This window comes from Gallus gallus, chromosome 31 (assembly GCF_016699485.2).
Source record: "Gallus gallus isolate bGalGal1 chromosome 31, bGalGal1.mat.broiler.GRCg7b, whole genome shotgun sequence".
Taxonomy (NCBI): domain Eukaryota; kingdom Metazoa; phylum Chordata; class Aves; order Galliformes; family Phasianidae; genus Gallus; species Gallus gallus.
In genome coordinates this window covers 1,737,924-1,761,741 of record NC_052562.1, presented here as the reverse complement: position 1 = coordinate 1,761,741, position 23,818 = coordinate 1,737,924, and the positions used below count along the sequence as shown (strand labels likewise).

General features: G+C 54.4%; 5 protein-coding genes and 1 pseudogene across 9 annotated transcripts in view; 2 read left to right on the top strand and 4 right to left on the bottom strand.

The window, feature by feature from the left end:
- Positions 1–23,818, top strand: part of CHIR-AB1 (immunoglobulin-like receptor CHIR-AB1) — a 173,847-nt gene that overhangs the window by 22,485 nt on the left and 127,544 nt on the right. Inside the window, 1 exon segment of one of the 2 annotated variants that reach the window (NM_001146141.3) lies at positions 10,178–10,213. Coding sequence (NP_001139613.3) covers positions 10,178–10,213 — 36 coding nt within the window. 2 annotated transcript variants of the gene reach the window in all.
- Positions 1–23,818, bottom strand: part of CHIR-A2 (immunoglobulin-like receptor CHIR-A2) — a gene marked incomplete at its 3' end in the record, with an annotated part of 151,594 nt that overhangs the window by 10,008 nt on the left and 117,768 nt on the right.
- On the bottom strand, positions 1,340–6,413 carry LOC100858963 (leukocyte immunoglobulin-like receptor subfamily A member 6-like). 4 transcript variants are annotated; one of them, XM_040654251.2, is made up of 5 exons: positions 4,423–6,413; positions 4,314–4,349; positions 3,918–4,196; positions 3,525–3,836; positions 1,340–3,403 (listed from the first exon to the last, which is right to left on the bottom strand). In XM_040654251.2, the coding sequence occupies exons 1-5, from the start codon at positions 4,451–4,453 to the stop codon at positions 3,252–3,254; spliced, it is 810 nt and encodes a 269-aa protein (XP_040510185.1). In that variant the 5' UTR covers positions 4,454–6,413; the 3' UTR covers positions 1,340–3,251. The 4 variants fall into 4 exon arrangements, with proteins under 4 accessions (XP_040510185.1, XP_040510182.1, XP_040510183.1 ...); XM_040654248.2 differs by having other exon boundaries at positions 4,314–6,413; XM_040654249.2 differs by lacking the exon at positions 1,340–3,403 and having other exon boundaries at positions 3,529–3,829; positions 4,314–6,413.
- Positions 10,353–11,796, top strand: LOC121107889 (annotated as a pseudogene).
- LOC112531162 (leukocyte immunoglobulin-like receptor subfamily B member 2) lies at positions 13,806–15,499 on the bottom strand (the record flags this gene model as incomplete). The annotated part of the gene is made up of 5 exons (XM_040654505.1): positions 13,806–13,940; positions 14,396–14,434; positions 14,547–14,687; positions 14,809–15,120; positions 15,202–15,499. Coding segments are annotated over 5 exons (804 nt in total), but the record flags the coding sequence as incomplete, so codon positions are not given.
- Positions 17,214–20,140, bottom strand: LOC107050438 (T-cell-interacting, activating receptor on myeloid cells protein 1-like). The gene is made up of 6 exons (XM_040653984.1): positions 20,119–20,140; positions 19,614–19,886; positions 19,191–19,532; positions 18,929–19,069; positions 18,703–18,740; positions 17,214–18,233 (listed from the first exon to the last, which is right to left on the bottom strand). Exons 1-6 carry the CDS (start codon positions 20,138–20,140, stop codon positions 18,096–18,098), a joined length of 954 nt encoding a protein of 317 aa, XP_040509918.1. The 3' UTR covers positions 17,214–18,095.

Here is a 23,818-nt window from a genome sequence, read left to right as displayed (position 1 = left end):
CATCAAGTAAGGCTTTCGGTTTCGGAAACTCTCTCACTCTCTCTCTCTCTCTCCCTCTATCGCTCTTTCGCTCTCACTCATTTCATTTGATTTATTATCCTTACTCCCAAATAGATTGTATTATATTGTGTCATCTTGCATACCAACATCGTAGTTAGTAAAATACGTTCTCCTTCTTAGATTGTTGCTGCTGCTCCGTTTTTTTTTTTTTTTTTCCTCAGGAAGCCAGGGGGACCCGCGAGCCTACTGCCCCCCTGTGACGAGCACAGATCTATCTAGAAAATTCTGTGACAGGGGGTGAAAGGGCCGTTTGGGATTTGAGGTCACATCACGCAGGCCTCATTGGCCTTTGCACTCTTGAGGGGTTCACCTGCATCAAAAAGGGGAAAGGGTGTGAGAAACACGCACAAGATCAACAGTTTCTAGTCAGGTCAAGGTCTCTTTGATGAGCAGTTTGTTCCTTATTGCAGTAATGGGCGCATGCCCCCTACTGATCAGGGAGAAATGATGCAACCAGGAGGTGAAATCCATTCCGTTATGCACTCTGGGTCCGACGCAGGTAAAGCCTCCCCTGGCACTCATTGGTTGAGCATCTCATGCTCACAGTCTTCTGACGCTGTCGCTATGTTACACTTGCATAGCTTCATTACGCTTCCAAAGCTATGTTACACTTCCATAGCTTTGTTACTCTTCCATACAAAGTCTGTTACCAACCCATTGTCTTTGGGTATGTTCTGGACTTTTTATAGCGATACGAGGACAATGCTGTCACTCGTTTTGACTCTCACCTTTACCCTAGTGCCTGTGCCAATCCTACCCAGGTCGTAACTCCCCACTCTCAACTTTACTCTGTTCAGCAACTTTCTTTGGGAAAGGCCACTTATCCGGGGCTACATACAGAAATACTGGAAATTTCCACTGCAAAAACACAATCTACCTCTCACAGAGCCACCGCCATTGGTGCCATGAGGCAGGAGCAGCCTGGGGACAGCGAGACTGCAGTGGGGACAGAGAGTGGACAGAAAGCTGCTGTCAGTTCCCCTTTTGGGACAGGATGCTGTGATGTCACCTCCTGATGAGGCGATATTAGCCCATATGGATGGCTGCACTGGGGGGTCCCTCTGGGGTGGGACAAGTGGAGAGGTGCACACTGCACACTGTGACTGTTGAGTTGTCCCACACGCTCTCAACCCTGGGCTGTCACACACTGTCCCAAAGGGCTGTGAGTGTGTCCCCTGGCATGGTGTCCCCCAGCACACACCACACTTTCTGCACAGTGCCCCAAATAGGCAGTCCGTGCTTGCCTGGGCTCTCCAGGGCAACAGAGTCAGACACTGACTCAGAGGAACAGAAGACCATTTATTGAACAGTGCACCATCAGCCAATCAACTGCCCTGCACTGAAATTAGGGGACTTACAATAAGTAACAATGAATGCGCAATACAGAGAAAGGATACTTTGGCACTGGTGTTATTGCCTTCTCTGCCACCTCCAAGGAAATTGAGGTTATGGCTGCTGCAGGAGAAGAGTAAAGATGACCGGGATGTAAATGAGGGAGAGAAAGAAAAAGAAAGAAAAGAGAGGAAATGGAGAGAAGCAGAGAAGGAACGTAAGAGAGAGAGAGATGGAAGGAGAAAAGCAATCGTGTTCCGTTTTGAGGAGCTGCAGTGCTGGAGCAGAAGGGGGGATGAGAGCGCTCATCCAATCCCTGAAGTCTCCACCAGGCCAAAAGGAGACAGCAAGAAATGCAGCTTCTCTGGGCATCCCTCTGTGCCCGCTGGTGGGCAGCTGCAGCATCGCAAGGATGTAAAGAAGTGAGTTCACAATGCCACGTTGGTCAGAAATGTGTCTGTACCAGAAAGGTGCTTGCGGTGAAGCAGTGCCATTGGTGGACACACAAAGGCTGTCCGGTTATCTCACGGCATCTCGTGCATTGCAGCCTCTGTTGTTCTGGCAAGAGCCTTGTCTTGCAAATGTTTGAGAGGTAGCAAGCAAAGAAAACCTGTCAGAAAATGGGTTTTGTTGTTCCACTGCACTTGTGTGGAGCAGAGTGCCCATGTGAGGAATTCCTGAGGTGAGGTTCCCGCAGTGCGAGAGCGATGGCTCTGCTGTGCACAAGGAGCACATTGCATCCATGGCCGCAGTGCCATGAGCACACGCTGCAGAGCAACGGGCAGAAGCATCCAGAATTGCAGGGCAGCCCTTGGAGAGGAGAAGCAGCGCCAGCGCAGGGAAGGAAGGAGCCCTGAGAGCTGGGATGGCCCAGAGGGAAGGAACAGCTCAGCGCTGTGAGCAGCAGCTCTGAGGCTGCTGTACTGCTGAGAGCAGTTGTGTTGGAACACGCTCTGCTCACAGCTGTGGGGATCTGCACCCACGGTATTAAAGGGTGGGGAAGGATTTGAGGGCAATGAAAGGATGTTGTGGTTAGAGATGAGCATTTAGGGATTTGATGTGATTGAGAAGCATATGGGGGCTCTGGCAGTGACTTGTGGGGGTTAGATTTGGTGAGATCTGGGAATCACTGAGAGGGGAAACAGAGCATCAGGGAGCCCAAAACAGGGAATTTGGGTCTCTCGCACAGTGCACCCCAAAAAGGAGACACCTGTGAGGGAGGCATTAATGGGGTCTTCCAGCACCCACGTTAGCATCAGTATCTGGGAGCTGTCGAGTGGTGGGTGCCCCCATGGACTTCAGTTTGGGGCCTGGGGGTCTCTAATGCAGTCATATGATTTGGGGAGTCCTGGGGTCCTCACGTGAGGGGATTTGGGTTCCAGGTGGAGTATGGGGGGCAGATGGGACAGGTTGGGATCCAGGGTTCCTGACCTAAAGACTCATCTGGAACTTCACCACCTCAGCATTTTGTGGGTAGGCACTGGAGTCAAAACAGAACCAGAGAATTGTGGGGTTATGGGGGATGAAGGGGGTATGAAACTTGTCGGATTTGGGAGAATAGGCAGGGGGTGGAGGTGGATGCAGGTATCACTTGGCTGGATTTATAGTGGATCAGTAAAGGATGGACACTGATGCACAAGATGACTGGGACTAGATAATTTATAGGGCCGGGAAGGGGAGGCAGGGGAAACATGGGGGGATTTATAGGAGATGGGATGGGGGCAGGGAACATCTGGGGGAATGGATAGGCAATGTATTGTGGATCCAATGGTACACCTGGTGGATTCTACAGAAGAAAGGAAGGAGAGGAAGAGAAAGACTGGGGAGATGTGTAGGAGATGTACAGGAGATCAAAGCCATTAAATCCCTTCCCCACCCAGACTCTCATCTGTCCGTATCCAGAGGCTGCGGGCATCGATGACAAAGAAGACTCCGAGGCCAAAGATGAGGACAGCAGCGCAGCCCCTCACCACTGCCACCACCAGGTTCCCACGGGACACCAACTCAGCACCTGTGGGGTACAGGTACTTGGGTGTGTTCATCCCCAGCATCACCTCCATGGGGAAGGGATGTGATGACACTGCCACCCATGGGTGGCACTGGGGACAAACACATGGGGGGCAGGTACCTACCTGGGGGTGCAGGTGTGGGTGTCACCTCCAGCATCACGCTGTCCCCAAGGGGTGAGGACATGAAGGCGTAGTGCCAGGGGCGGTAGGAGCACCTGTAGATGCCACTGTCAGCTGGGGTCACTCCAAAAAGGGTGAAAGTGGCTGTGCCCCCACCACTGGACTCCTGGCGCTGGATAGGATCTGAGCTCCCATCCTTGTGCAAGAGGAAGGTGGCCCCGTAGTCCTTGTTCCAGCAGCTGATGGTGACATTGGTCCCAGTTCCCACATGTTGCTCAGGGTGAAGGGAAATTCTGCATGGGGGATATCTGAGATCTGCATTAGGGGAGGGAACAGCAGTTGGACACGGTCCTGTGGGGAGCACCCAGAGCCATTTGCTGTCCCCAGTGTCCTCACCTGTCAGCACCAGCTCCACGGGGTCACTCTCCACTGACAACTCGGCTGACTCAGACACCCGGTACTGACACCAGTAACGACCTGCGTGTTCCTGCAGTGTGCTAACAAAAAAGAACGCGGCCGCGTCCTGCTCCTTCTTCTTCCCTTTGTTGTACGACCGACCTTCTTCGTGGTACAACCAGACCCAGGCAGCCATGTGGGGCAGGTGGCAGCGCAGGGTGACAGGATCCCCCAGGGACACCCCCTGGCTGGGGCGCAGTGACAGGGAGGGTCGGGGCACTAGGACACGGGACAGCAGTCAGCCTTGTCCCTGCACACCTTCCTCAGCCCCTCTGCTCTCCCCCTCCACTCGCATCCCTCCCTCTGTCCCCATTCTCCCCCTGTCCCCATACTCACCTTGCTGTGCCCTGCTCGCTGCCACCAGCCACCAACCTGCAAGGGACACGGTCCTGGTCTCACACTGTGCCACCAACCCCCGTGGCACCACGTCCCCATGGTCACTCACTGAGAATGAGGGCCGCCGCCAATGGTGCCATAAGGCAGGAGCAGCTTGTGACAGTGAGACTGCAGAGGGGAAAGGAAGTGGCCGGAGAGCTGCTGTCAGTTCCCCTTTTTCAGGAAGATATGATGTCACCTCCTGATGTGGACATATTAGCACACAGGGGTGGTTGCACTGTGGGGCCCCCTGGGGTGCGACAAGTGGAGAGATGCACTCTGCACACTGCGTCTGTTGAGGTGCCCCACACGCTCTCAACCCTGGGCTGTCATGGTTCATGGCTGCTGCAGGAGAAGAGTAAAAGATGACTGGGAGGAAAATGAGGAAGAGAGAGGAAAAGAAAGGAGAGAAATTGGAGAGAAGCAGAGAAGGAACGTAAGAGAGAGAGATGCAGGGAGGAAAGCAATCATGGTCCATTTTGAGGAGTTGCAGTGCTGGTGCAGAAGGGAGGATGAGAGCGCTCATGCAATGATTGAAGTCACCACCTGGCAGAAAGGAGACATCAAGAAATGCAGCTTCTCTGGTGTCACAGAGTTATGTAGATAAAGCTGTGCCCGTGACAGGTCCGGAAAGGTTCAGAGGTGACCTCTCAGCTCTCCCCCAGGAAAGCTCCATGCTGGGACAGGCCCAGGAATGGGCAAGCCATGGCTGCCTGGGAAATGCCAGTGCTGGGCTGCTCCCCTGTTCCTGAGGAGCTGAAAAGGGGCACTGTGTGCCCTTCCCCACCGGGAATGCCTTGGGCTCAGAACCACACAGCGTGCGCTGTGTTGGGAGCAGCGCTGCTGACAGCCCAGAAGGAGAGGCTGTCATTCAACACACTGCTGATGGAAGGCTGAAATCCTGGCAGGGGCCATTGGCAGCCCTGCAGAGCCAATTCCCTGCTGAACGGAATAGCACTCAGCGAGGGTGTGTGGTGCTGCCAGACCCATCAGATCAGGAAATCATTCCGCGGTCTGAATTAGAAGGACAGGAACAAGGGATGGACCTTGCCTTGCTCTCAGAATGTGAGACAGCATTTTTGAGTCTGATTGAATCTACTGACACACAGAGGCAGTGTGCAGAACCCATATACCCCATGAAGGAGTCAGCCTTCTACTTGTCTGTTGTTTCCAGCCTGCCTGCATTGCTCACTGATGGGTTCGCCCTCCTGGGCTTTCCTTTTCAGGTTGACAGCCCTGTCGAAGCCTTCCTCGTTCTTCTTTGCACCCCTCACCAAGTCCAGTTCCAGCTGGGCCTTGGCCTTCCTGCCCCCAGCCCCACACAGACCAGCACCAGCACCACCCTCCTGCCAGGCTCCCTGGCCCTGCTGACACTGCCTGTGCATCTGCTTCTTGCTCTCCACTTTGACCAGCAGGTCCCGCTTCAGCCATGCTGCTCTCTTGCCTTCCTTTCCGGACTGCCTGCACTGGGGATGGAGAGCTCTTGTGCCCTGAGCAAAGCGGCCTTACACATCTGGCAGCTCTGCTCCTCTCCCTGTCCTTGAGGACAGATTCCCAGCTGTGTGGGCTGCTTCCCATCACTCTGTTACTCATCTGCCCATCCATCCACCCAAAAAAACTCTGTTCAGTCCCCACATCCACCATCCAGCGCCATAAATGGCACCCATCCCCAAAAATCTCCATCCCCCCTGAAACCTCCATCGAGCCCCTAAATCTCCATGCAACTCTGATCTCTACAGGCAGACACAATCTCTGCATCCAGGCCCACAAGGCTCCATTCAGACCCAAAGCCTCCAACCAACCCAATATTTCTATCCAGCCCCAAACCTCCATCGAGACTGCAGATCTTTCATGCAGCTGCCAGATCTCCCTGTGGCCCGAAAAAGTCTCGATCCAGCCCCACAAAATCCTCCATCTGGACTCCATAATCTCCATCGAGCTCACAAACTCTCCAGCATTTCCTCTTTCATCACCAAAAGGGGGAAGTCAGCTCTCCTGCCCTTTCTCTCACTGCTGCTCCCACACACAGCCCTCCCACGCACAGACTTTCTCTTCTCCCCCAGTTTATGGCTAATCCCTATGCCATGGAGCTATTTAGATCAATCTAGATCAATCTATGCCCAATAGGACCGTGGGCCCAATAGCTCGCAAAAAAAATGAGAAGGGAAAAGGGAAAGGAGTAGGGGAACAGGACCTGGGCTCAGAGGGGGAATGAGAATGGAACAGCGGCAATGATCTAAGGAGGAAAGCTTACTTTACCGACTGTGATATCAGAATGCAAGATAACACAATATAATACAATCTAATTGAAATTGAGGGTAATAAATCAAATAAAACAAGAGAGAGAAAGATTCCAACAGCGAAAGGCCTACTTGAATGAAGGCGCACTGCTTGGAAGCACACCCAGCCCTCTGCGTGGCTACCAGAGAGAGAGAGAGAGCTGACAGAGCCTGATCCTGTGACTTCTGTGCTGTATCTTTCTTCTCTGACCGTGAGGTCCTCTGGGATATGCAGTTCTTCTTCTCTTTTGAGAAGCAGGTATTTGGAAGGTTGTCAATCCACAGAACTGGAGTATTAACGCTTTAATTGCCCATGCTGTGCATGCTGTTATGATGTGGAATACCAACAGCAAAATTACAAAACGATGACATGCTCCACTCCATCCTTTCTGCTTTTAGCATCACTTTGGGGGTGGTGAGCAACTGCTATGTGCAACATTTCTTTATAACTCTTTACACATAAATACACACATGTAGACATATACTATAAGCATTACTGTTTTTTCTCTCTTCCTGTTTTCTCTTAGCACATAGATTTTTTCTTGACCCACAAGTTGTGGCATTTTATTCTGAGTCTCTTTGGGATCCCACTGGGAGGGGTCAGTGAGAATAAAAGCAGTGTGGTGCTGAGCTGCTGCCGGGTGACAGCACCGCAGTCCTTGTGGTGCCCAACGTGGGGCCCGAAGGGTGCAGATCCCCACAGCTGTGAGCAGAGCGTGTTCCAACGCAACTGCTCTCAGCAGTACTGCAGCCTCAGAGCTGCTGCTCACAGCACTGAGCTGTTCCTTCCCTCTGGGCCATCCCAGCTCTCAGGGCTCTTTCCTTCCCTGCGCTGGCGCTGCTTCTCCTCTCCAAGGGCTGCCCTGCAATTCTGCATGCTTCTATCCTCTTGTCCAGTGATTTTTTTTTTTCCTGGATATTTCAGCAGTGTTTTTGTTCCTTACTGCTTTCCCAGCAGCTCAGCACTTCATTGCCTGATGTGCCCACTGAACCCAGAGGTGAATTTCCACCTCAAGGTGAGCAACCTATGGCACCTATCAACTTGTGCTAAAGGGAAAGGCTGCAGCATGTGTGTATCTATACCCCAAATTGGAAATTAGAAGAAGCAAAGCCCAGATCAGAAGCCCAGCGGGTGCTATTTCCTGGCACCGGATGCAGATACCGGCAGGTCTGTCACAAAGCAAGAAGTGGCTCTGGGGTTTGTCATTTTGGGAACAGTCTTGTTAACTTGTGATCTATGGACGGGGAAAATAGCAGCGTGGATTTCAGGCATTCTGCAAGTGGTTTTTCTCCTGCTGAGAAGCACGATGGTGAGTGTTGGTTTGGGTGTTGGGTGCCTACTGCTAACTTGGTTTGGGGGTTTCTTGTTTCATTGTTTTCCCCAAGAAACACCAGGAATGTTGGCTGAGTTATGGGCTGATCCTGGTCTGTAGTGGGGACAGGAGGAAGGAAGGGATGGGGAAGAAGGAAGCCTGCAAGTGTCCGGAGGTGGGATGGATTTGCATCAAAAATCAGCCCTCATCAGGAAACCCGATGTGAGGAACTGGAAGTTGAATCTGAAATGGTGATAATGCAGCCTGGGTCCTGGTGGGATGAGCTCCACACAGACCCACTTGCTACCAAGCGCCATTTGCTCTACCCTGGGATCATTTCATAAGGTATGGGGTCTGTGAAGCTCCCACGCCATGCTCTTGAGGACCTGCAGAGCCTCCACCACCTCCACAACAGCACATGCAGGGGGTGTCCTTCTCCCTCTGCCCATCCACCCTCCAGCAGGAGCCCAGCCCATGGGTGCCTGCTGCCATCACCTCCTTCTACCAGCTCCTTCCCCACGGGGAACCACTGCAGCAACTGGTTAGGATCCACAGACCCCCAGAACTGGGGGAAACACAGCAGCCATCAACTTCTGAATCAACGTTGCGTGGGAACCATGATGGAAGATCTGTTTTTAAACAAATGGGGACTCTTCCAGCTCCCACCCTCTGCCCACGCTGGCACCGGGTCTTCCTGAAAACCAGTGCTCGGGGGCTGCTGCTGCTACTGCTGACTGCGCTCGGCGTGCAGGGTGAGTGACAAGCTTGTAACCACATCCACCGCATAGAAACCACAGCTTCTCAGAGCAGAAATCTGGTCCTTTTCCCCCAGAGTGCTATCTGGGCTTTGTGTCGGGCTGGGGGTGACCACCCTGCAATCCCTGTGCTTCACCCAACATGGGCAGAAGATGCAAGCAATATTTCTATGCTTTCAGCTGGCTTCACTAATTGAGGGCAACCACAACCAGAATAGATTGGCACAAAAGCTGGAGGGTCCAACCCCATCTCTGCTTGCTTCCCATGGCTTTGTCCCCACACAAGCACATCTCACCCCACTTTCTGCCTAAGAGTCTCTTGGAAAGCAACACCACATCCAAGCACTCCCCAGCACAGCGCTGAGATCCGGGGGAGGAATGGGGTGGAGCCGTGTGTGACCTCTTCCCTTCTGCAGTATCTTTACCGATCCACCAGGGGCAGCAACCTGGAAGGACCACGGAGGAGCAGCTGCTGAGGGAAGCTGAAGGGAAGGAGCCTGGGATGGGGGATAGCACTCGAGGTTGTGGGGACGTATGGTGAGGGGAATCTTGGGGAGCACATTTTTGGGAGCACTCAACAGATGTGTGGGGTGGGGAACAGAGAGGCAGTCTCCCTGGGGGTTCCCACAGGGCTGCGGTGTCACTGAGGGAAATGTGGCTTTTCCTGAACCGCAGATGTCTGCTATGAGGAGAGGGGGGAGGACCTCAAAACTTGGGCAAATGTATTTAAAAAGGAGATCCATCGCTGTGGAGCCCAAAGTAGGACCCACCCCACACATTGCCCCATAGATTTGGTGACCCACATTATACCCCCCCAAAACCACGTCCCCTTACTCACCTCACAAAGTTGGAGTCCCTTCAACCAACCACGACCCATAGATTTGGAGATGCCACAGTCACCTGTGGAACTCCAAACGCTGCCCCACAGACCACCCCATGGATTTGGAGACCCACCACCAACCCTTACCCATAGATCTGAAGGCCTCACAACCTCCTATGGACCTCCAGCTGCACAGAGCATAGCAGCACAGTGTGACAGAGTGTTCTCAGCCACAACACCCAATAGGAGCCACATGAGCTGTGTTTGGCATCGCACGAGGAACACCTTGCAAAGCCACATACTGGCAGCAATCTGGAAACAGCGTGTGACACATGAGGGGTGACGGCCTGTGTGGGGCACCCCAGTAAGTGCAGCGTGTGCCACTCCACAAGTGCCATCCCATTGTAGGCCACATGGTGCCAAAACTTGGGGATCACAATTTTCACATAGGGAGGTGACATAATGGAATCATGTCCCAAGGGGAACAGACAGCGGTTCTCCAGCCACTCCCTGTCCCCACTGCAGTCTCGCTGTCCCCAGGCTGCTCCTGCCTCATGGCAACAATGGCGGTGGCCCTCATCCTTGGTGAGTGACAATGGGGACGTGGTGCCACAGGGGTGGGTGGCCCAGTGTGAGACCAGGACCGTGTCCCTTGCAGGTTGGTGGCTGGTGGCAGCGAGCAGGGCACAGCAACGTGAGTATGGGGACGGGGAGAATGGGGACGGAGGGAGGGGAGCGTGGTCTGGGGGAGAGCAGAGCAGGCCCAGGAGGTTGTGCAGGGACAAGGCTGACTGCTGTCCCCTGTCCTAGTGCCCCGACCCTCCCTGTCGCTGCACCCCAGCCAGGGGGTGTCCCTGGGGGACACTGTCACCCTGCGATGCCACCTACCCTAGCCGGCTGCCTGGGTTGAGCTCTACCAGGATGGACTTTTGAGATCCTACAAGGACATGGACAAGCATCAGGTCATGGCTGAGTTCTCCTTGGTTTGTGTAAAGCTGGAAGATGCAATGAAGTATTGGTGCCAGTACCGGGTTTTGGAGCCACCGGGAGTATCAGAGAAGAGTGTCCCCATCGAATTGGTGGTGACAGGTGAGGGTTATGGGGCAAGCAGATGGGCCTGGGCATTCTCCACAGGGCCATGTCCTATCTCTGTTATCTCCCTGCATTCAGATCATCGATATTCCCCACCTAACATTTCCATCAGCCACGAAAAAATTGTGGAAGTGGGGACCAATGTCACCATCCAGTGCTGCAATCAGGGCTATGGGGGCATCATCTTCTAGCACAAGGACGGGCACTCAGCCCCTCTCCAGCACCAGGACCCCCGTGGCGGGGGCACAGCCACCTTCATCCTTGTTGCGGTGACCCCAGCTGACAGTGGCACCTACAGGTGCTCCTACCACCCCAAGGACTCCTTCTTTGTGTCCTCACCCCTTGGGGACAGCGTAACGCTGGAGGTGACTCCCACACAAGCACCCCCAGGTAGGTACCCACCCCCCATTTGCTTGCCCCCAGTGCCGCCCATGGGTGGCAGTGTCATCACAACCCTTCCCCATGGAGGTGATGCTGGGTTTACAAGCCTGTGAGATTTGGCAGATGGATGTCACTCATGTGCCAGCATTTGGGAGGTTAAAGTATGTACATGTATCCATTGATACCTTTTCTAGAATGCTGTGGGCTACGGCACAGGCTGGTGAAAAGGCAGCCCATGTGGTGAGGCATTTGACAGCTTGCTTTGCAGTCATGGGCGTGCCTCAGGAGATAAAAACGGATCATGGTCCGGCGTACACAGGAGGCTGGGTTCACAGGTTCTTGCAGATGTGGGGGGTAGTGCAGATGGTGTGCTGATAATCGTGCCTTGTTTACTGTAATGCTCGCAAAGAAATGGTTCAAGATGTGATTCATACTACCTGGCTTGTGCAAAAAGAAAAAGGGGAAACTGTAGGAGAGTGGCTCAGGGAGCAAGAATTTGTGAGCTCGAGTGCTATGTGCACAGCCCAGGCTATGAGACCTTGAAGCTGTCAAAGCAGGAAGAAGAACTAAGGCTTCAGTTAAGATAAGGGGGTAGCCAGCCTCAGAAGAGATCAAGACAGAGGAATGAAAAGAACAGTGAAAAAAGCCATGTGATAATTAATGCTGTACAGAAAGCTAGCGAGCAAGACGCGTGATTTCTGTGTGCTAACCAATTATAGGATGCCGTGTGCACCCTGTATTTCTATATAAGTATGGGCTGATTCTGGCAATAAAAACCCCTTCAGAAGTTTCCACCATTACTTCTGTGAAGATGCGTGGATTCATTCAGGCCGCCTTCCTCGAGTTTGCCCTCCTGGGCTTTCCTTTTCAGGTTGACAGCCCTGTCGAAGCCTTCCTCGTTCTTCTTTGCACCCCTCACCACGTCCAGTTCCAGCTGGGCCTTGGCCTTCCTGCCCCCAGCCCCACACAGACCAGCATCAGTCCCACCCTCCTGTCAGGCTCCCTGGCCCTGCTGACACTGCCTGTGCATCTGCTTCTTGCTCTCCACTTTGACCAGCAGGTCCCGCTTCAGCCATGCTGCTCTCTTGCCTTCCTTTCTGGACTGCCTGCACTGGGGATGGAGAGCTCTTGTGCCCTGAGCAAAGCGGCCTTACACATCTGACAGCTCTGCTCCTCTCCCTGTCCTTGAGGACAGATTCCCAGCTGTGTGGGCTGCTTTCCATCACGCTGTTGCTCATCCATCCTTCCATCCGTCCAGCCAGCCATGCAGCCAGCCATCCATCCATCCATCCTCCTGCTGGATCTCCTGCTGCTGGGGCTGCACCTCCTGATCCAGTACGGACACAACAAATTCAAGCCACCTTCTGCCTGTCAGTCTCTCCATCTTCCCACCTGTTGGCCCTTCTATCCACCCACACACCTGAAATATGTTTCCTAATATTTATCTGTCCTTCCAATACCAATACCTCCACTCACCCCCAAAATCCCCAACCAGACCCTAAAATCCTGCAGTCGACCTACAGCATCTTCGTTCTGACCCCAAAACTTCCATTCATCCCAATGATCTCCACCCATTCCCAAAACCTCCATCTCACACCAAACTCCGCATCCAGCCCTACAATCTCCATCCAGCCACCCCTAATCCTTCATCCAGTCTCAACATCCACACCCCACACCACCCGCCACACACAGCCCTCCAAAAGCTCAATGAACCCCAGGACCTTCAGCCATAAAAATCATTATCCAACTCAAAAAAGCTCCATTCAGTCCACACATCCACCATCCAGCCCCATAAATGTCACCCATACCCCAAAATCTCTCTATACTCTGTAACCTGTATCCAACCCCTAAATCTCGATGCATCTCTGATCTCTACAGCCAGACCCAGCCTCTACATCCAGCCTCCAGACTCCATTCAACCACAAAATCCATCATTCAAACCCCAAAACCCCATCTACACCAAAACCACCATCCACCCCACAAAGCCTCAAACCAACCCCACATTTCTATCCAGCCCCAAACCTCGATTAGACTGCAGACCCTTCATGCAGCTGCCAGATCTCCCTGTGGCCCCACAGGTCTCCATCCAGCCCCACAAAATCCTCCGTCTGGACTCCATAATCTCCATCGAGCTCACAAACTCTCCAGCATTTCCCCTTCCACCACCAAAAGGGGGAAGTCAGCTCTCCTGCCCTTCCCCTCACTGCTGCTCCCACACACAGCCCTCCCACACACCAACTTCCTCTTCTCCCCCACTTTCTGGAAAACCCCACAACCCCTCTGTCCTGTTCCCAACCGTCACCCAAAGGCATTTTCCCCCCTCACCACAAATCCTGCCTGATAAACCATAGTGGGATGGGGGCTGGTTTGGCTTGTGGAGATGGAGATGAGCCGTGGGGAGCACACGGTAAGGACACGTATGTGCTGTGGGGACAAATGTGGTGCAGGCACAGGGCACGTGTTGATGACATGCCTGTGCCGTGGAGGCACATGTGTAGTGCAGACCCCGTGAGCACATGCTAAGGACACACATGAGCAGCAGTGTGTACAGCTGGTGGTGCACACATACGGCATCGCACAGACACACACAGAAGCACAGAGTTCAGCGTGTCCCACGCGTGTGTTTGTACACCTGTTGTGCACATGGGATGGTGCACACCCGTTTAATACACATCCACGTGTTCACACGCACAGGTACATGGCTGTAATTCACACGTGATGGTGAGCACACCGAGCACACTGGCACTGTGCACCCTTGAAGTCCATGTGTGCACACAACACACCCGTGTTTGCGTACACACCTGGGGGCATCAGCGGGGTCCCCGCGTGCCCACCTCGGTGTAGATAATGGGGGGTTCAGGGGTGGTAGAAGAGCCGATGGGGTGGGTGCTGGGGGTCACAGCTTGCAGCTGGGCGTAGGTCAGACCCTCGCTGTCACCGGGGGACACCTGGGGACACAGGGACAGCAGTGTGACCATGGGATCCTAACATGCCTGAGGGGATGATGGCATTGTGTAATGGGTGGGGGGCTGTCCAGGAGAAGGGGGTTGGGACTGTGGGGTGGTGTAGATTTTGGGAAGCTGTGGCTGTGACACTGGGGTTCCCTGTGGGTGGTGTTTGGGGGTCACATTATCATTTGAGGGTGCCCATGGAGTCTAGGGATGTTGAAGGCTTGGAGCATGCGAGGGGGCTTCAGTTTGGGGTGTGGGACATCCCCATGGTGGAGATTTGGAGGTCACCATGGCCTTGATTTGGGGATGCACACAACACCATGGGAAGTCATAAAAGGGAGAGGTTTCCTTGGGGTCCCAACTGGCAGGGTTTGGGATTCCCTGTTGAGGTCTTGAGGGGGGTGGGCAATGGGGCATTTTGTTGTTAGGGGTCCCCTGACCCAGACACTGACCTGCAATTGCACGACCTCGGGTACTACTGGGGGTGGCACCTGAGTCATAAAGGGGATAGGAGAATGTTGGGATTATGGAGGGCCCAAACAACACCAGTGGGGATCTATAGGGGATCTATGGAGGATCAAAGCCATTAAACCCCTTCCCCACCAGGCCTCTCATCTCTCTGCATTTGTCTTCTCTGGGCAACGAGGAGGACAGAGACAGTGAGGATGATGATGAAGACAATGGCAGCAACCCAGTGCCCCACCACTACTGCCACCAGGTTCCTGCTGGGACCCCCATTGTCACCTGTGGGGTCAAAGTGTTTTAGGTGTCCCCGTACACAGCCCCCACCTCAGTGGATGAGGGATGCAGTGACACTGTCAGCCAAGGGTGAGAAGGGGAGCACCAAATATGGGCTCAGACCTACCTGGGATTGCAGGTGTGGGAATCACTTCCAGGGTCACATTATCCCCTAGGGGTGAGGACAGAAGGTAGGAGCCCCCTACGCGGTAGGAGCACCTATAGGTGCCGGAGTCAGCTGGGGTCACCCGAAAGAGGGTGAAGGTGGCTGTGCCCCCACCATCGGGTTTTTGGCATTGGATAGGGGCTGAGTGCCCGTCCTTGTGCAGGAGGAAGGAGGCCCCATATTCCTGGTTCGAGCACTGGATGGTGACATCAGTCCCTATCTCCACATGTTCTTTGGGGCTGAGGGAAATGCCAGGTGGGGGATACCTGTGATCTGAGTGCAGAGAGGTAACAGAGATGGAACAAAGTCCTGTGCGGAAAGCCCAGGGCCATCTGCTTTCCCCAGTGCCCTCACCTGTCAGCACCAGCTCCGCTGGGTCACTCTTCTGTGATTTCCCTGCAGGCTCCAACCCCTGGTACTGGCACTGATATGTCCCCGAATCTTCTTCACTTATGCCAGCCAAGGAGAACTCGGCCACGTCCTGCTCCTGGTCCATTTCCTTTCTGGATCTCCACTGTCCATCCTGGTACAGCCAGACCCAGGCAGCTGGCTGGGGCAGGTGGCAGCGCAGGGTGACAGTGTCCCCCAGCGACACCCCCTGGCTGGGGTGCAGTGACAGGGAGGGTCGGGGCACTAGGACAGGGGACAGCAGTCAGCCTTGTCCCTGCACACCCTCCTGGGCCACTCTGCTCTCTCTGCCCACACTCCCCTCCCCCAGTCCCCATTCTCCCCCTGTCCCCATACTCACGTCGCTGTGCCCTGCTCGCTGCCACCAGACACCAACCTGCAAGGGACACGGTCCTGGTCCCACTCAGGGCCACCAACCCCCATGGCACCATGTCTGCACTGTCACTCACCGAGGATGAGGGCCACCGCCATTGGTGCCATGAGGCAGGAGCAGCTTGGGGACAGTGAGACTGCAGCAGAGGAAGGAAGCTGCCGGAGAGCTGCTTTCGGTTTCCAAGGGAGAAGGTGTGACATGATGACATCTCCTCATTTTTGCATTTGTGATCCCCAAGGGGTGGTTTCTTTCGGGTTCTGCCACGGGCTGCCATGCATGGAGCTGGAGTTGCTGTCCCTGTTGGGGACCATCCTCACTGAAAACAGCAGCAGGAACCACTGGGGACACAGTGGCACCCACACAGACCTCTGTCACATGCTAAGGACACACACATGTGCATTATTTAGTACGTGTATCTGTGCACACACACTATGTCACAGAAACACAGAGGCAGAGCACTAAGCATGTAGTACACGTGTGTACAGCTGCTGCACGTATGTGACTGTGCTCACGCAATATACATGAAGACACGCAGTGTCACACATGTGGGTGCAGACTTATGGGTGTGCACACGTGTGGATGGGAACATGGATTCATCGAGGACTTGGGGTAGCTGGGGACAGATCTGATGTCCCACAGGACTAGTGAGGTGATGTTGGGGTGGATTGCCAAGAGTTCTGTTTGCCAGAGGCACAGTGGGTGTATTTCTGGGCAGGACTGGGAAGGTGTGAGGGATCCCTGAGGAATGAGGAGTTCCTCTGGGGCAGATGGGGAAGGAATGCGGTCCCACAAGGCTGGTTGTGGGGCGGTGCTGTAGTTTGGGGTTGGGGGTCTCAGAGCTGGGAGGGGATGGCACAGAGGGACAGAACTGTAGGACTGGGGTGATCTGTGGGGATCGTCGAGTCCTGCGGCTGCCCCCCACCACCCCACCCCATATGGAACCATGTCTGCCCCACAGAGCAGCCCGGCCCAAGCCCAGGTGCACGCCCATGGCTCCCAGCAGTCACACAGAGCTGTGTGATGGGCACTGTGTGAGCTGAGATGCGGACACGGGGCGCAGTGCGGTGCTGATGGGAGCGATGGCCGATGGTGCTGTGCGCTGTGACACATCGCTGTGCTCAGTGCTGTGAGCAGCGGAAAGACGCAGCTGTGCTCTGTGCTGTGTGCAGGGATGGGGGAACAGGGCTCCAAAGTGAGGAGAAATTCATCCCTTTGGGGGTTTATCTGTGAGACTCCATTTTATGCAACCATGAACACGTGAGCTGTGAATCTTCCGATGGAATGCACAGCACTGCAGGCAGGCATTCAGCTCAGAACTGTGGCTGTGTGTCTCTGCCAGGCTCCATCAGCCCTCTCTGAGCGGAGAGAAACACCCAGCGCTCCACATCTGCCTCATCCGTGGCACCGCCCTTTGGGGTACGGAGATCTGTGACAAAATATTGCCAAGGACGGAGCACAGCAGGAGGGAAATGTCATCCTTGGCAAACACCTGAGAGCTCACCAAGGACTGCAGCTGCTTCCACTGAACCAGACTGATGTGTTTGTCTCACAAGAACAAGGACAAACACCCAATTACATTTATGGGTTTGTTTCTCTCTCTTTTTATTTTTAGCACAAGCCTGTTAAGAAACAATAATAACTTCAGTTAGTAAGAGTAGAACAAAATCATATATTTCATGAGGGCTATTCTGACAGTAATGCCTGCTGATTGATTATTTTGGCCCACGACATCAGAGGTGAATGTCAGTGGGACAGCAGCAGAGGCGGAACCTTCCCACCAATGTCCCATCACATTCTGTTGCCGTGGGACAGATGGCAGCAGAGGGGACACATTGGCACAGTGGCATCTGACACGGATATGTGGAGGAGGCAAAGGGATGGGACTGCATTCCTCCATGCAGAAATAATGGCCCCACTGACATTCATCGAGGCTTGTGAGCACTGATGGAGACCAAGTGGTGGATGTGAGCCCAGCGAGGCGGTGCGATTCAGCAGTGGTGACAATGACACATGTGTGAGAACACTCCTTGGATTGCACGCCTGTTGTGGGGTAGTGCACACCTGTTGTTACACACCACTCAGTGTTATGGGGGCTTTTGTGATGGACTGGGACCAACCCGGGGGTCCCTCAGGGCTGGTGGTGGAGTTTGGTGCAGAGTTTGAGCGTTGTGGGGGTCCTTCAAGAATACTGGTGGGATTTGGGGGTGGACTGTGGAGGATTTGGAGGTCTCAGAGGTGTAAAGGAATCCAGGTGATAAGGATGCACTGTGACGGTAGCGCTGACCATGCAGGGATTTGGTGGGATTTGGGATGATTTGGTGTACACCGGTGGGGATTTGAAGGATGTTAAATGTGGGGAGATTTGTGGGACTGGGGGAGCAGAGGGCATCAGTGAGACCCAAGCGGGGGACTTGGTGTCTGTTTCCATTATTGCACTCCACAAATGCAGCAACCGGTGTGGGGGACATCAGTGGGGTTCCCCAAAGCCCAGCTGGGCGTAGATAACCGGGGCCTGGGGGACCGCGCTGGGCCCAGGGCGGCAGAAGCTGGGGGTCACAGCTTGCAGCTCAGTGTAGGTCAGCCCCTCGTTGTCAGCGGGTGGCACCTGGTGACACAGGGGAACAGCGGGGTGATGCCATGGGGTTCCCCAAAGTGCATGTGGGGGGACCAATGATCCCAGTATGTGGGGTAATAGCCAAGAGAGTGCGCTTGTGGTTCTGGGCTGGCTGAGATTCGGGGACCCCCTGGGTTAGTCTTTGAGGGCCGCTACAGGTGTTTTTAGGGGTTCCCACTGCTTGTCTTGAAGGTACCCATGGAGTCTGTGGTGTTCCTAGGGCTTGGATGTACCCAGGGTACATGGGGGCTTAGATGAAGGATGTGGGGACTCAGCACACTGTGCATTTGGGTTCCCCATGGGTTGGAATTGGGGTGTACAGATAAAGTTAGGGTAAGCCATACAATGCTGGAGGAGTTCTGGGTTCACCATAGGCAGGGCTTGGGGTTCCCCCTGTGGTTTGGCGGGGAGGGGTCAGGGGGCAGTTTTGTATTTGAGGTCACCTCACCCACAATCTTACCTGGAGCTCATTGGCTTTGGAACTCTTGAGAGGTTCACCTGGACCAAAAAGGGGAAAGGGGGAGTATTGAGGTTATGGGAGGGCCCCAGAGAGAGACCAGAGGAACATGAGAGGGGATTTATGCAGGATGGACAGGGAAATAGGAACTCTGGGGAATGTACTGCAGATGCAATGGAACGTTTGGGAGCATCTGTGGGGGAATGAAACCATTTAACCCCTTCCTCACCAGGGCTTGTAGTTCTCTGTATCCGGCCTCTGCGGGCAGACAGGAGGAAGAAGACGATGAGGATGAGGCCGAAGGCGAGTGCAGTGGCACAGCCCCCTGCCACTGCCACAACCAGGCTCCCACGGGATTCCCCATTGGCATCTGTGGAGTCCGGGTGTTTAGGTGATGCCATCCGCAGAAACCTCCTCCTAAGGATGGGATGCAGTGACACTGCCACCCATGGGTGACACGAGGGACATACACATGGGAGACTCAGACCTACCTGGGTGTGTAGGTGGGGATGTCACCTCAAGTGTCACACTGTCCCCAAGGGGTGAGGACACAAAGGGGTAACCTGAGGGGCGGTAGGAGCAGCTATAGGTGCCGGTGTCAGCTGGGGTCACCCCAAAGAGGGTGAAAGTGGCCATTCCTCCACCACTGGGGTCCTGGCGCTGGATAGGGGCTGAGCGTCCATCCTTGTGCAGGAGGAAGGCGGATCCATAATCCCAGTTCCAGCACTGGATGGTGACATTGCACCCTCTCCCCACGTGGATACTGATATTGATTGTTGTTATCACGTGTCCCTCGAAGCTGAAGGAAACGCTGGGTGGGGGATATCTTGCATCTGTGTGCAGGGAGGGGAGAGAGGTGGGACACCACCCTATGGGTACAGCCCAAAGCTAATCATTATTCCCAGAGCCCTCACCTGTCAGCACCAGCTCCACGGGGTCACTTTTCTCTGATGTACCCAGTGGATCAGACACATGATACTGGCACCGATACGTCCCTGCATGCTCCCAGCTTGTGGCCATGAAGGAGAACTCGACCGCATCCAGGTCCTTGTCCTTGTACTTGTTGTGTGTTCTACCTCCTTCCTGGTACAGCCAGACCCAGGCAGCCAGCCGGGGCAGGTGGCAGCGCAGGGTGACAGTGTCCCGCGGGGACACCCCCTGGCTGGGGTGCAGCGACAGGGAGGGTTGGGGCACTAGGACAGGGGACAGCAGTCAGCCTTGTCCCTGCACACCCTCCTGGGCCACTCTGCTCTCCCCCTGCCCACACTCCCCTCCCTCTGTCCCCATTCTCCCCCTGTCCCCATACTCACGTTGCTGTGCCCTGCTTGCTGCCACCAGCCACCAACCTGCAACGGACACAGTTTGGGTCTCACACTGGGCCACCAACCACCGTGGCACCGCATCCCCATGGTCACTCACCCAGGATGAGGGCCACGGCCATTGGTGCCATGAGGCAGGAGCAGCTTTGCGACAGCGAGACTGCAGCAGAGACAGGGAGTGATGAGAGAGAGCTGCTCTCAGTTCCCCTTTTGGGACAGGATGCTGCGATGTCACCTCCTCCTGTGTCAAATTTGGTCCCCAAGGAGTGGCAATGTTTTGAACCTGATCGGGCCGCACACATACAGCAACACAGATGGTTCCATTGGGGTGCCCCACACAGACTGTCACCCCTGGGATGTCACACGCTGTCCCCAAACCTCTGCCACCACATGGCCTTGCTTTTTATCTCTGATGGGATACCGAACACAGGACATGTGGCTCCAGTTAGATGTCCCACATGGGATGTCCCTTGTGCTCTCCAACACATCCAGCCAGCTCTCACCACGCACTTTGGGTACCAAACTCTGTCCCCACTGTGCAAAGTTTGTGCGGGCAAAGCTCAGTGTGGGTTGAGACGGCATCATGCTGAGGGGGACAACAGAGAGGGGATGTGGAAATGGATGACCAACAAAGGTAGCAGCAGCGAGGACATCAGCTCACGACTGAATGAGAATGGTCACCTTCCAAACATGGGCAGAGATGAAGCAGAGATGTTTGGTGCCTTCTTTGCCACATTCTCCAACAGCCTCAGGTTGGGCCACAGGTGCCCTGAGACAAAAGACTGTGACCGCAGTGCAGAGTTGGGGTTTACCACGGGAACCCATTAAGGTGGAAGTGGCACTGAAGGTCCAGATGCAATCAGCAATCTCAGTGTGAATCTCTGCACTGTGATTGCTATAGAGGCATTGGCCCTTTGACTGTTACATCTCTCTGTGAGGCTGAGTGATGCGACGATAAGAAATGGAAATAAGCCTTGCACTGCTGAACAGCTTTAGGAGAGGAGAGGGGAGAGAAAGAGATGGAGTGCATGGAAGAGAAAGGGAGAGATGGACAGAGGAAGGGATCAGCACTGTGGGTGGCAGTGTTGGTTCAGCCAAGGGTTGGTGGGTGTCCCGGCTCTGTGAGGACAAAGCTGCAAAGGATGGCAGTGCTGCAGTCCCAGAGCTTCTCCCCAGCATCCCTTTGTACCCACTGGGCTGATTGGTACCACAGCAGCACTTCTATCTTGCACGTGTTGGGGACGATGGTGAGTGACACTGCCCGTGTCCTCCCACACTCCGTGCTGCCCACAGCCATCCTGCCTCAGGGCACAGCTCAGGGCTGTTTTGAAATGGGGTCTTCACCACCAATAAAACTGGAAACACACAGAGAAGGCAAAAAGGGAAGAGAGAAACAACGGTGATTTTAATTATAGAGATCTGAATAGATACAGACCAGTGATGCACAATGCAACTGCTCACTGCACATCACCTCCAGCAGTGGCTTCTCCTCCAGCTCAGAGTTCCATTTCTCACCTGATGCCATACGGTGTGGGATATCCCTTTGGCAGTGCGGGTCATCTGGCCTGGTTCTGTCCCCACCCAGCTCCTGGTGCTCCCCAATCCCTCACTGGCAGCATGGAGCATGTAGCTGAGAAATCAAACCATCCGTGGCTCTGTGCAGCACTGATCAGCATCAACTGAACCATCGCTGTACCATCAGCATTGGTTTTCTGAAGTCAAATCACAGCAGCACACCGGACACTGGGAGGAAAATCATCTTTATCCCAGCGGAAACCAGGACAACACCCAGCCCATATTCCATACAGCTTACGTCAGGCTCAGGTCCCATAGTTTTCCACCCAACCTAATTAACCACCATCTCCTATCCTGTGCTTCAGTATATACACACACAGCATTCCCGTGATCCCTTGGTTACCCCTGTGAAGTGCACGTGGAGTTCATTGAGGCCGTGACTTGGAGCTCCATCAGCAGTGCAGGGTGCACGGCTGGTGGCTGTGACTCGTGGTGTTCCCCAGGGATCGGTGCTGGATCTGGTGCTGTTCAACATCTCCATCAGTGACCTGGATGAAGGGATGGATTCCACCCCCAGCAGGTTTGCAGATGGCACAAGGTTGGGAGGAGTGGCTGACACACCAGAGCTCTGAGCTGCCATTCTGCACCGTTGGGTTGGGCTCTCTTTAATGGTGTGCAGTGACAGGACGAGGGGCAGCGGGCATAAACTGGAACTCAGGGAGCTGCATCAAATCCTGAGGAAGACCTTTACTGTGCGGGTGACAGAGCACTGAAACAGGCTGCAGAGAGAGGTGGTGGAGTCTCCTTCTCTGCAGATAATTAAAACCCACCCGGGCGCTTTCCAGTGCAACCAGCTGTAGGGAAGCAGATTGAGTAGAAGGGGTGGATTTGATGAACTCCAGAGGTCAGTTCCAACGCCACGCTTCTGGGATTCTGTGCTATAGCCTGTCACAGAATTTGGGCTAACCACGGGGTTTGTGGCAGGGGTTGAATCAGCCGCAGTGTTTGGTGCAGGGATTCAACACTGTCCATCTGCTGTCTGTGCTTGTGTGGAGCAGAGAGTGCCCATGTGAAGAGTTCCCGCGGTGAGGTTCCTGCAGTGCGAGAGCGATGGCACTGCTGAGCACAAGGAGCACATTGCAACCATGGCCACTGTGCCATGAGCACATGCTGCAGGCCAACGGGCAGAAGCATCCAGAATTGCAGGGCAGCCCTTGGAGAGGAGAAGCAGCGCCAGCGCAGGGAAGGAAAGAGCCCTGAGAGCTGTGATGGCCCAGAGGGAAGGAACAGCTCAGCGCTGTGAGCAGCAGCTCTGAGGCTGCTGTACTGCTGAGAGCAGTTGTGTTGGAACACGCTCTGCTCACAGCTGTGGGGATCTGCACCCACGGTATTAAAGGGTGCGGAAGGATTTGAGGGCAGTGAAAGGATGCTGTGGTTAGAGATGAGCATTTAGGGATTTGATGTGATTGAGAAGCATATGGAGGCTCTGGCAAGGACTTGAGGGTGTTAGATATAGTGAGATCTGGGAATCACTGAGGGGGAAGAGGGTGTCAAAGAACCCACAACAGGGAACTGGGGTCTCTCCCACACAGTGCACCCCAAAAAGGAGACACCTGGGAGGGAGGCATTAATGGGGTCTTCCAGCACCCACGTTAGCATCGGTATCTGGGAGCTGTGGACTGGTGGGTGCCCCCATGGGATGGGATCTCCTGGTCGGCACAGGTCAGTCCCTCACTGTCACCAGGGGTCACATGGAGACAGCGGAGAAAGACTGTGGGGCTCCTCAGGATGGCAGTGAGGAGGGACAGCTCTGTTGTAAGTGTGAGGCGAATGTCAAAGACGATGCATTTGGGGATCTGGGAGGGATTTTGATTTGGGGTTCAGTTGGTCCAAAACTGGGAGATCCTATGTGTGGCTTTTTGGGGTCCCACTGCATGGTTTGGGGTTACCCATACTGTTGGGGAGATGTTTATGGCTGGGATTTCCCCAGGGTCTGCAAGGACTTCAGTTTGGGGCCTGAGGGTCTGTAATGCAGTCATATGATTTGGGGAGTCCTGGGGTCCTCACGTGAGAGGATTTGGGTTTCAGGTGGAGTATGGGGGGCAGATGGGACAGGTTGGGATCCGGGGTTCCTGACCTAAAGACTCATCTGGAACTTCACCTCCTAAGGATTTTGTGGGTAGGCACCGGAGTCAAAACCAAAGGGGAGCAGAGTGGGCTTATGGGAGATGAAGAGGGTGTGAAACTTGTTGGACTTGTGAGAATAGGCAGGGGGTGGATGTGAA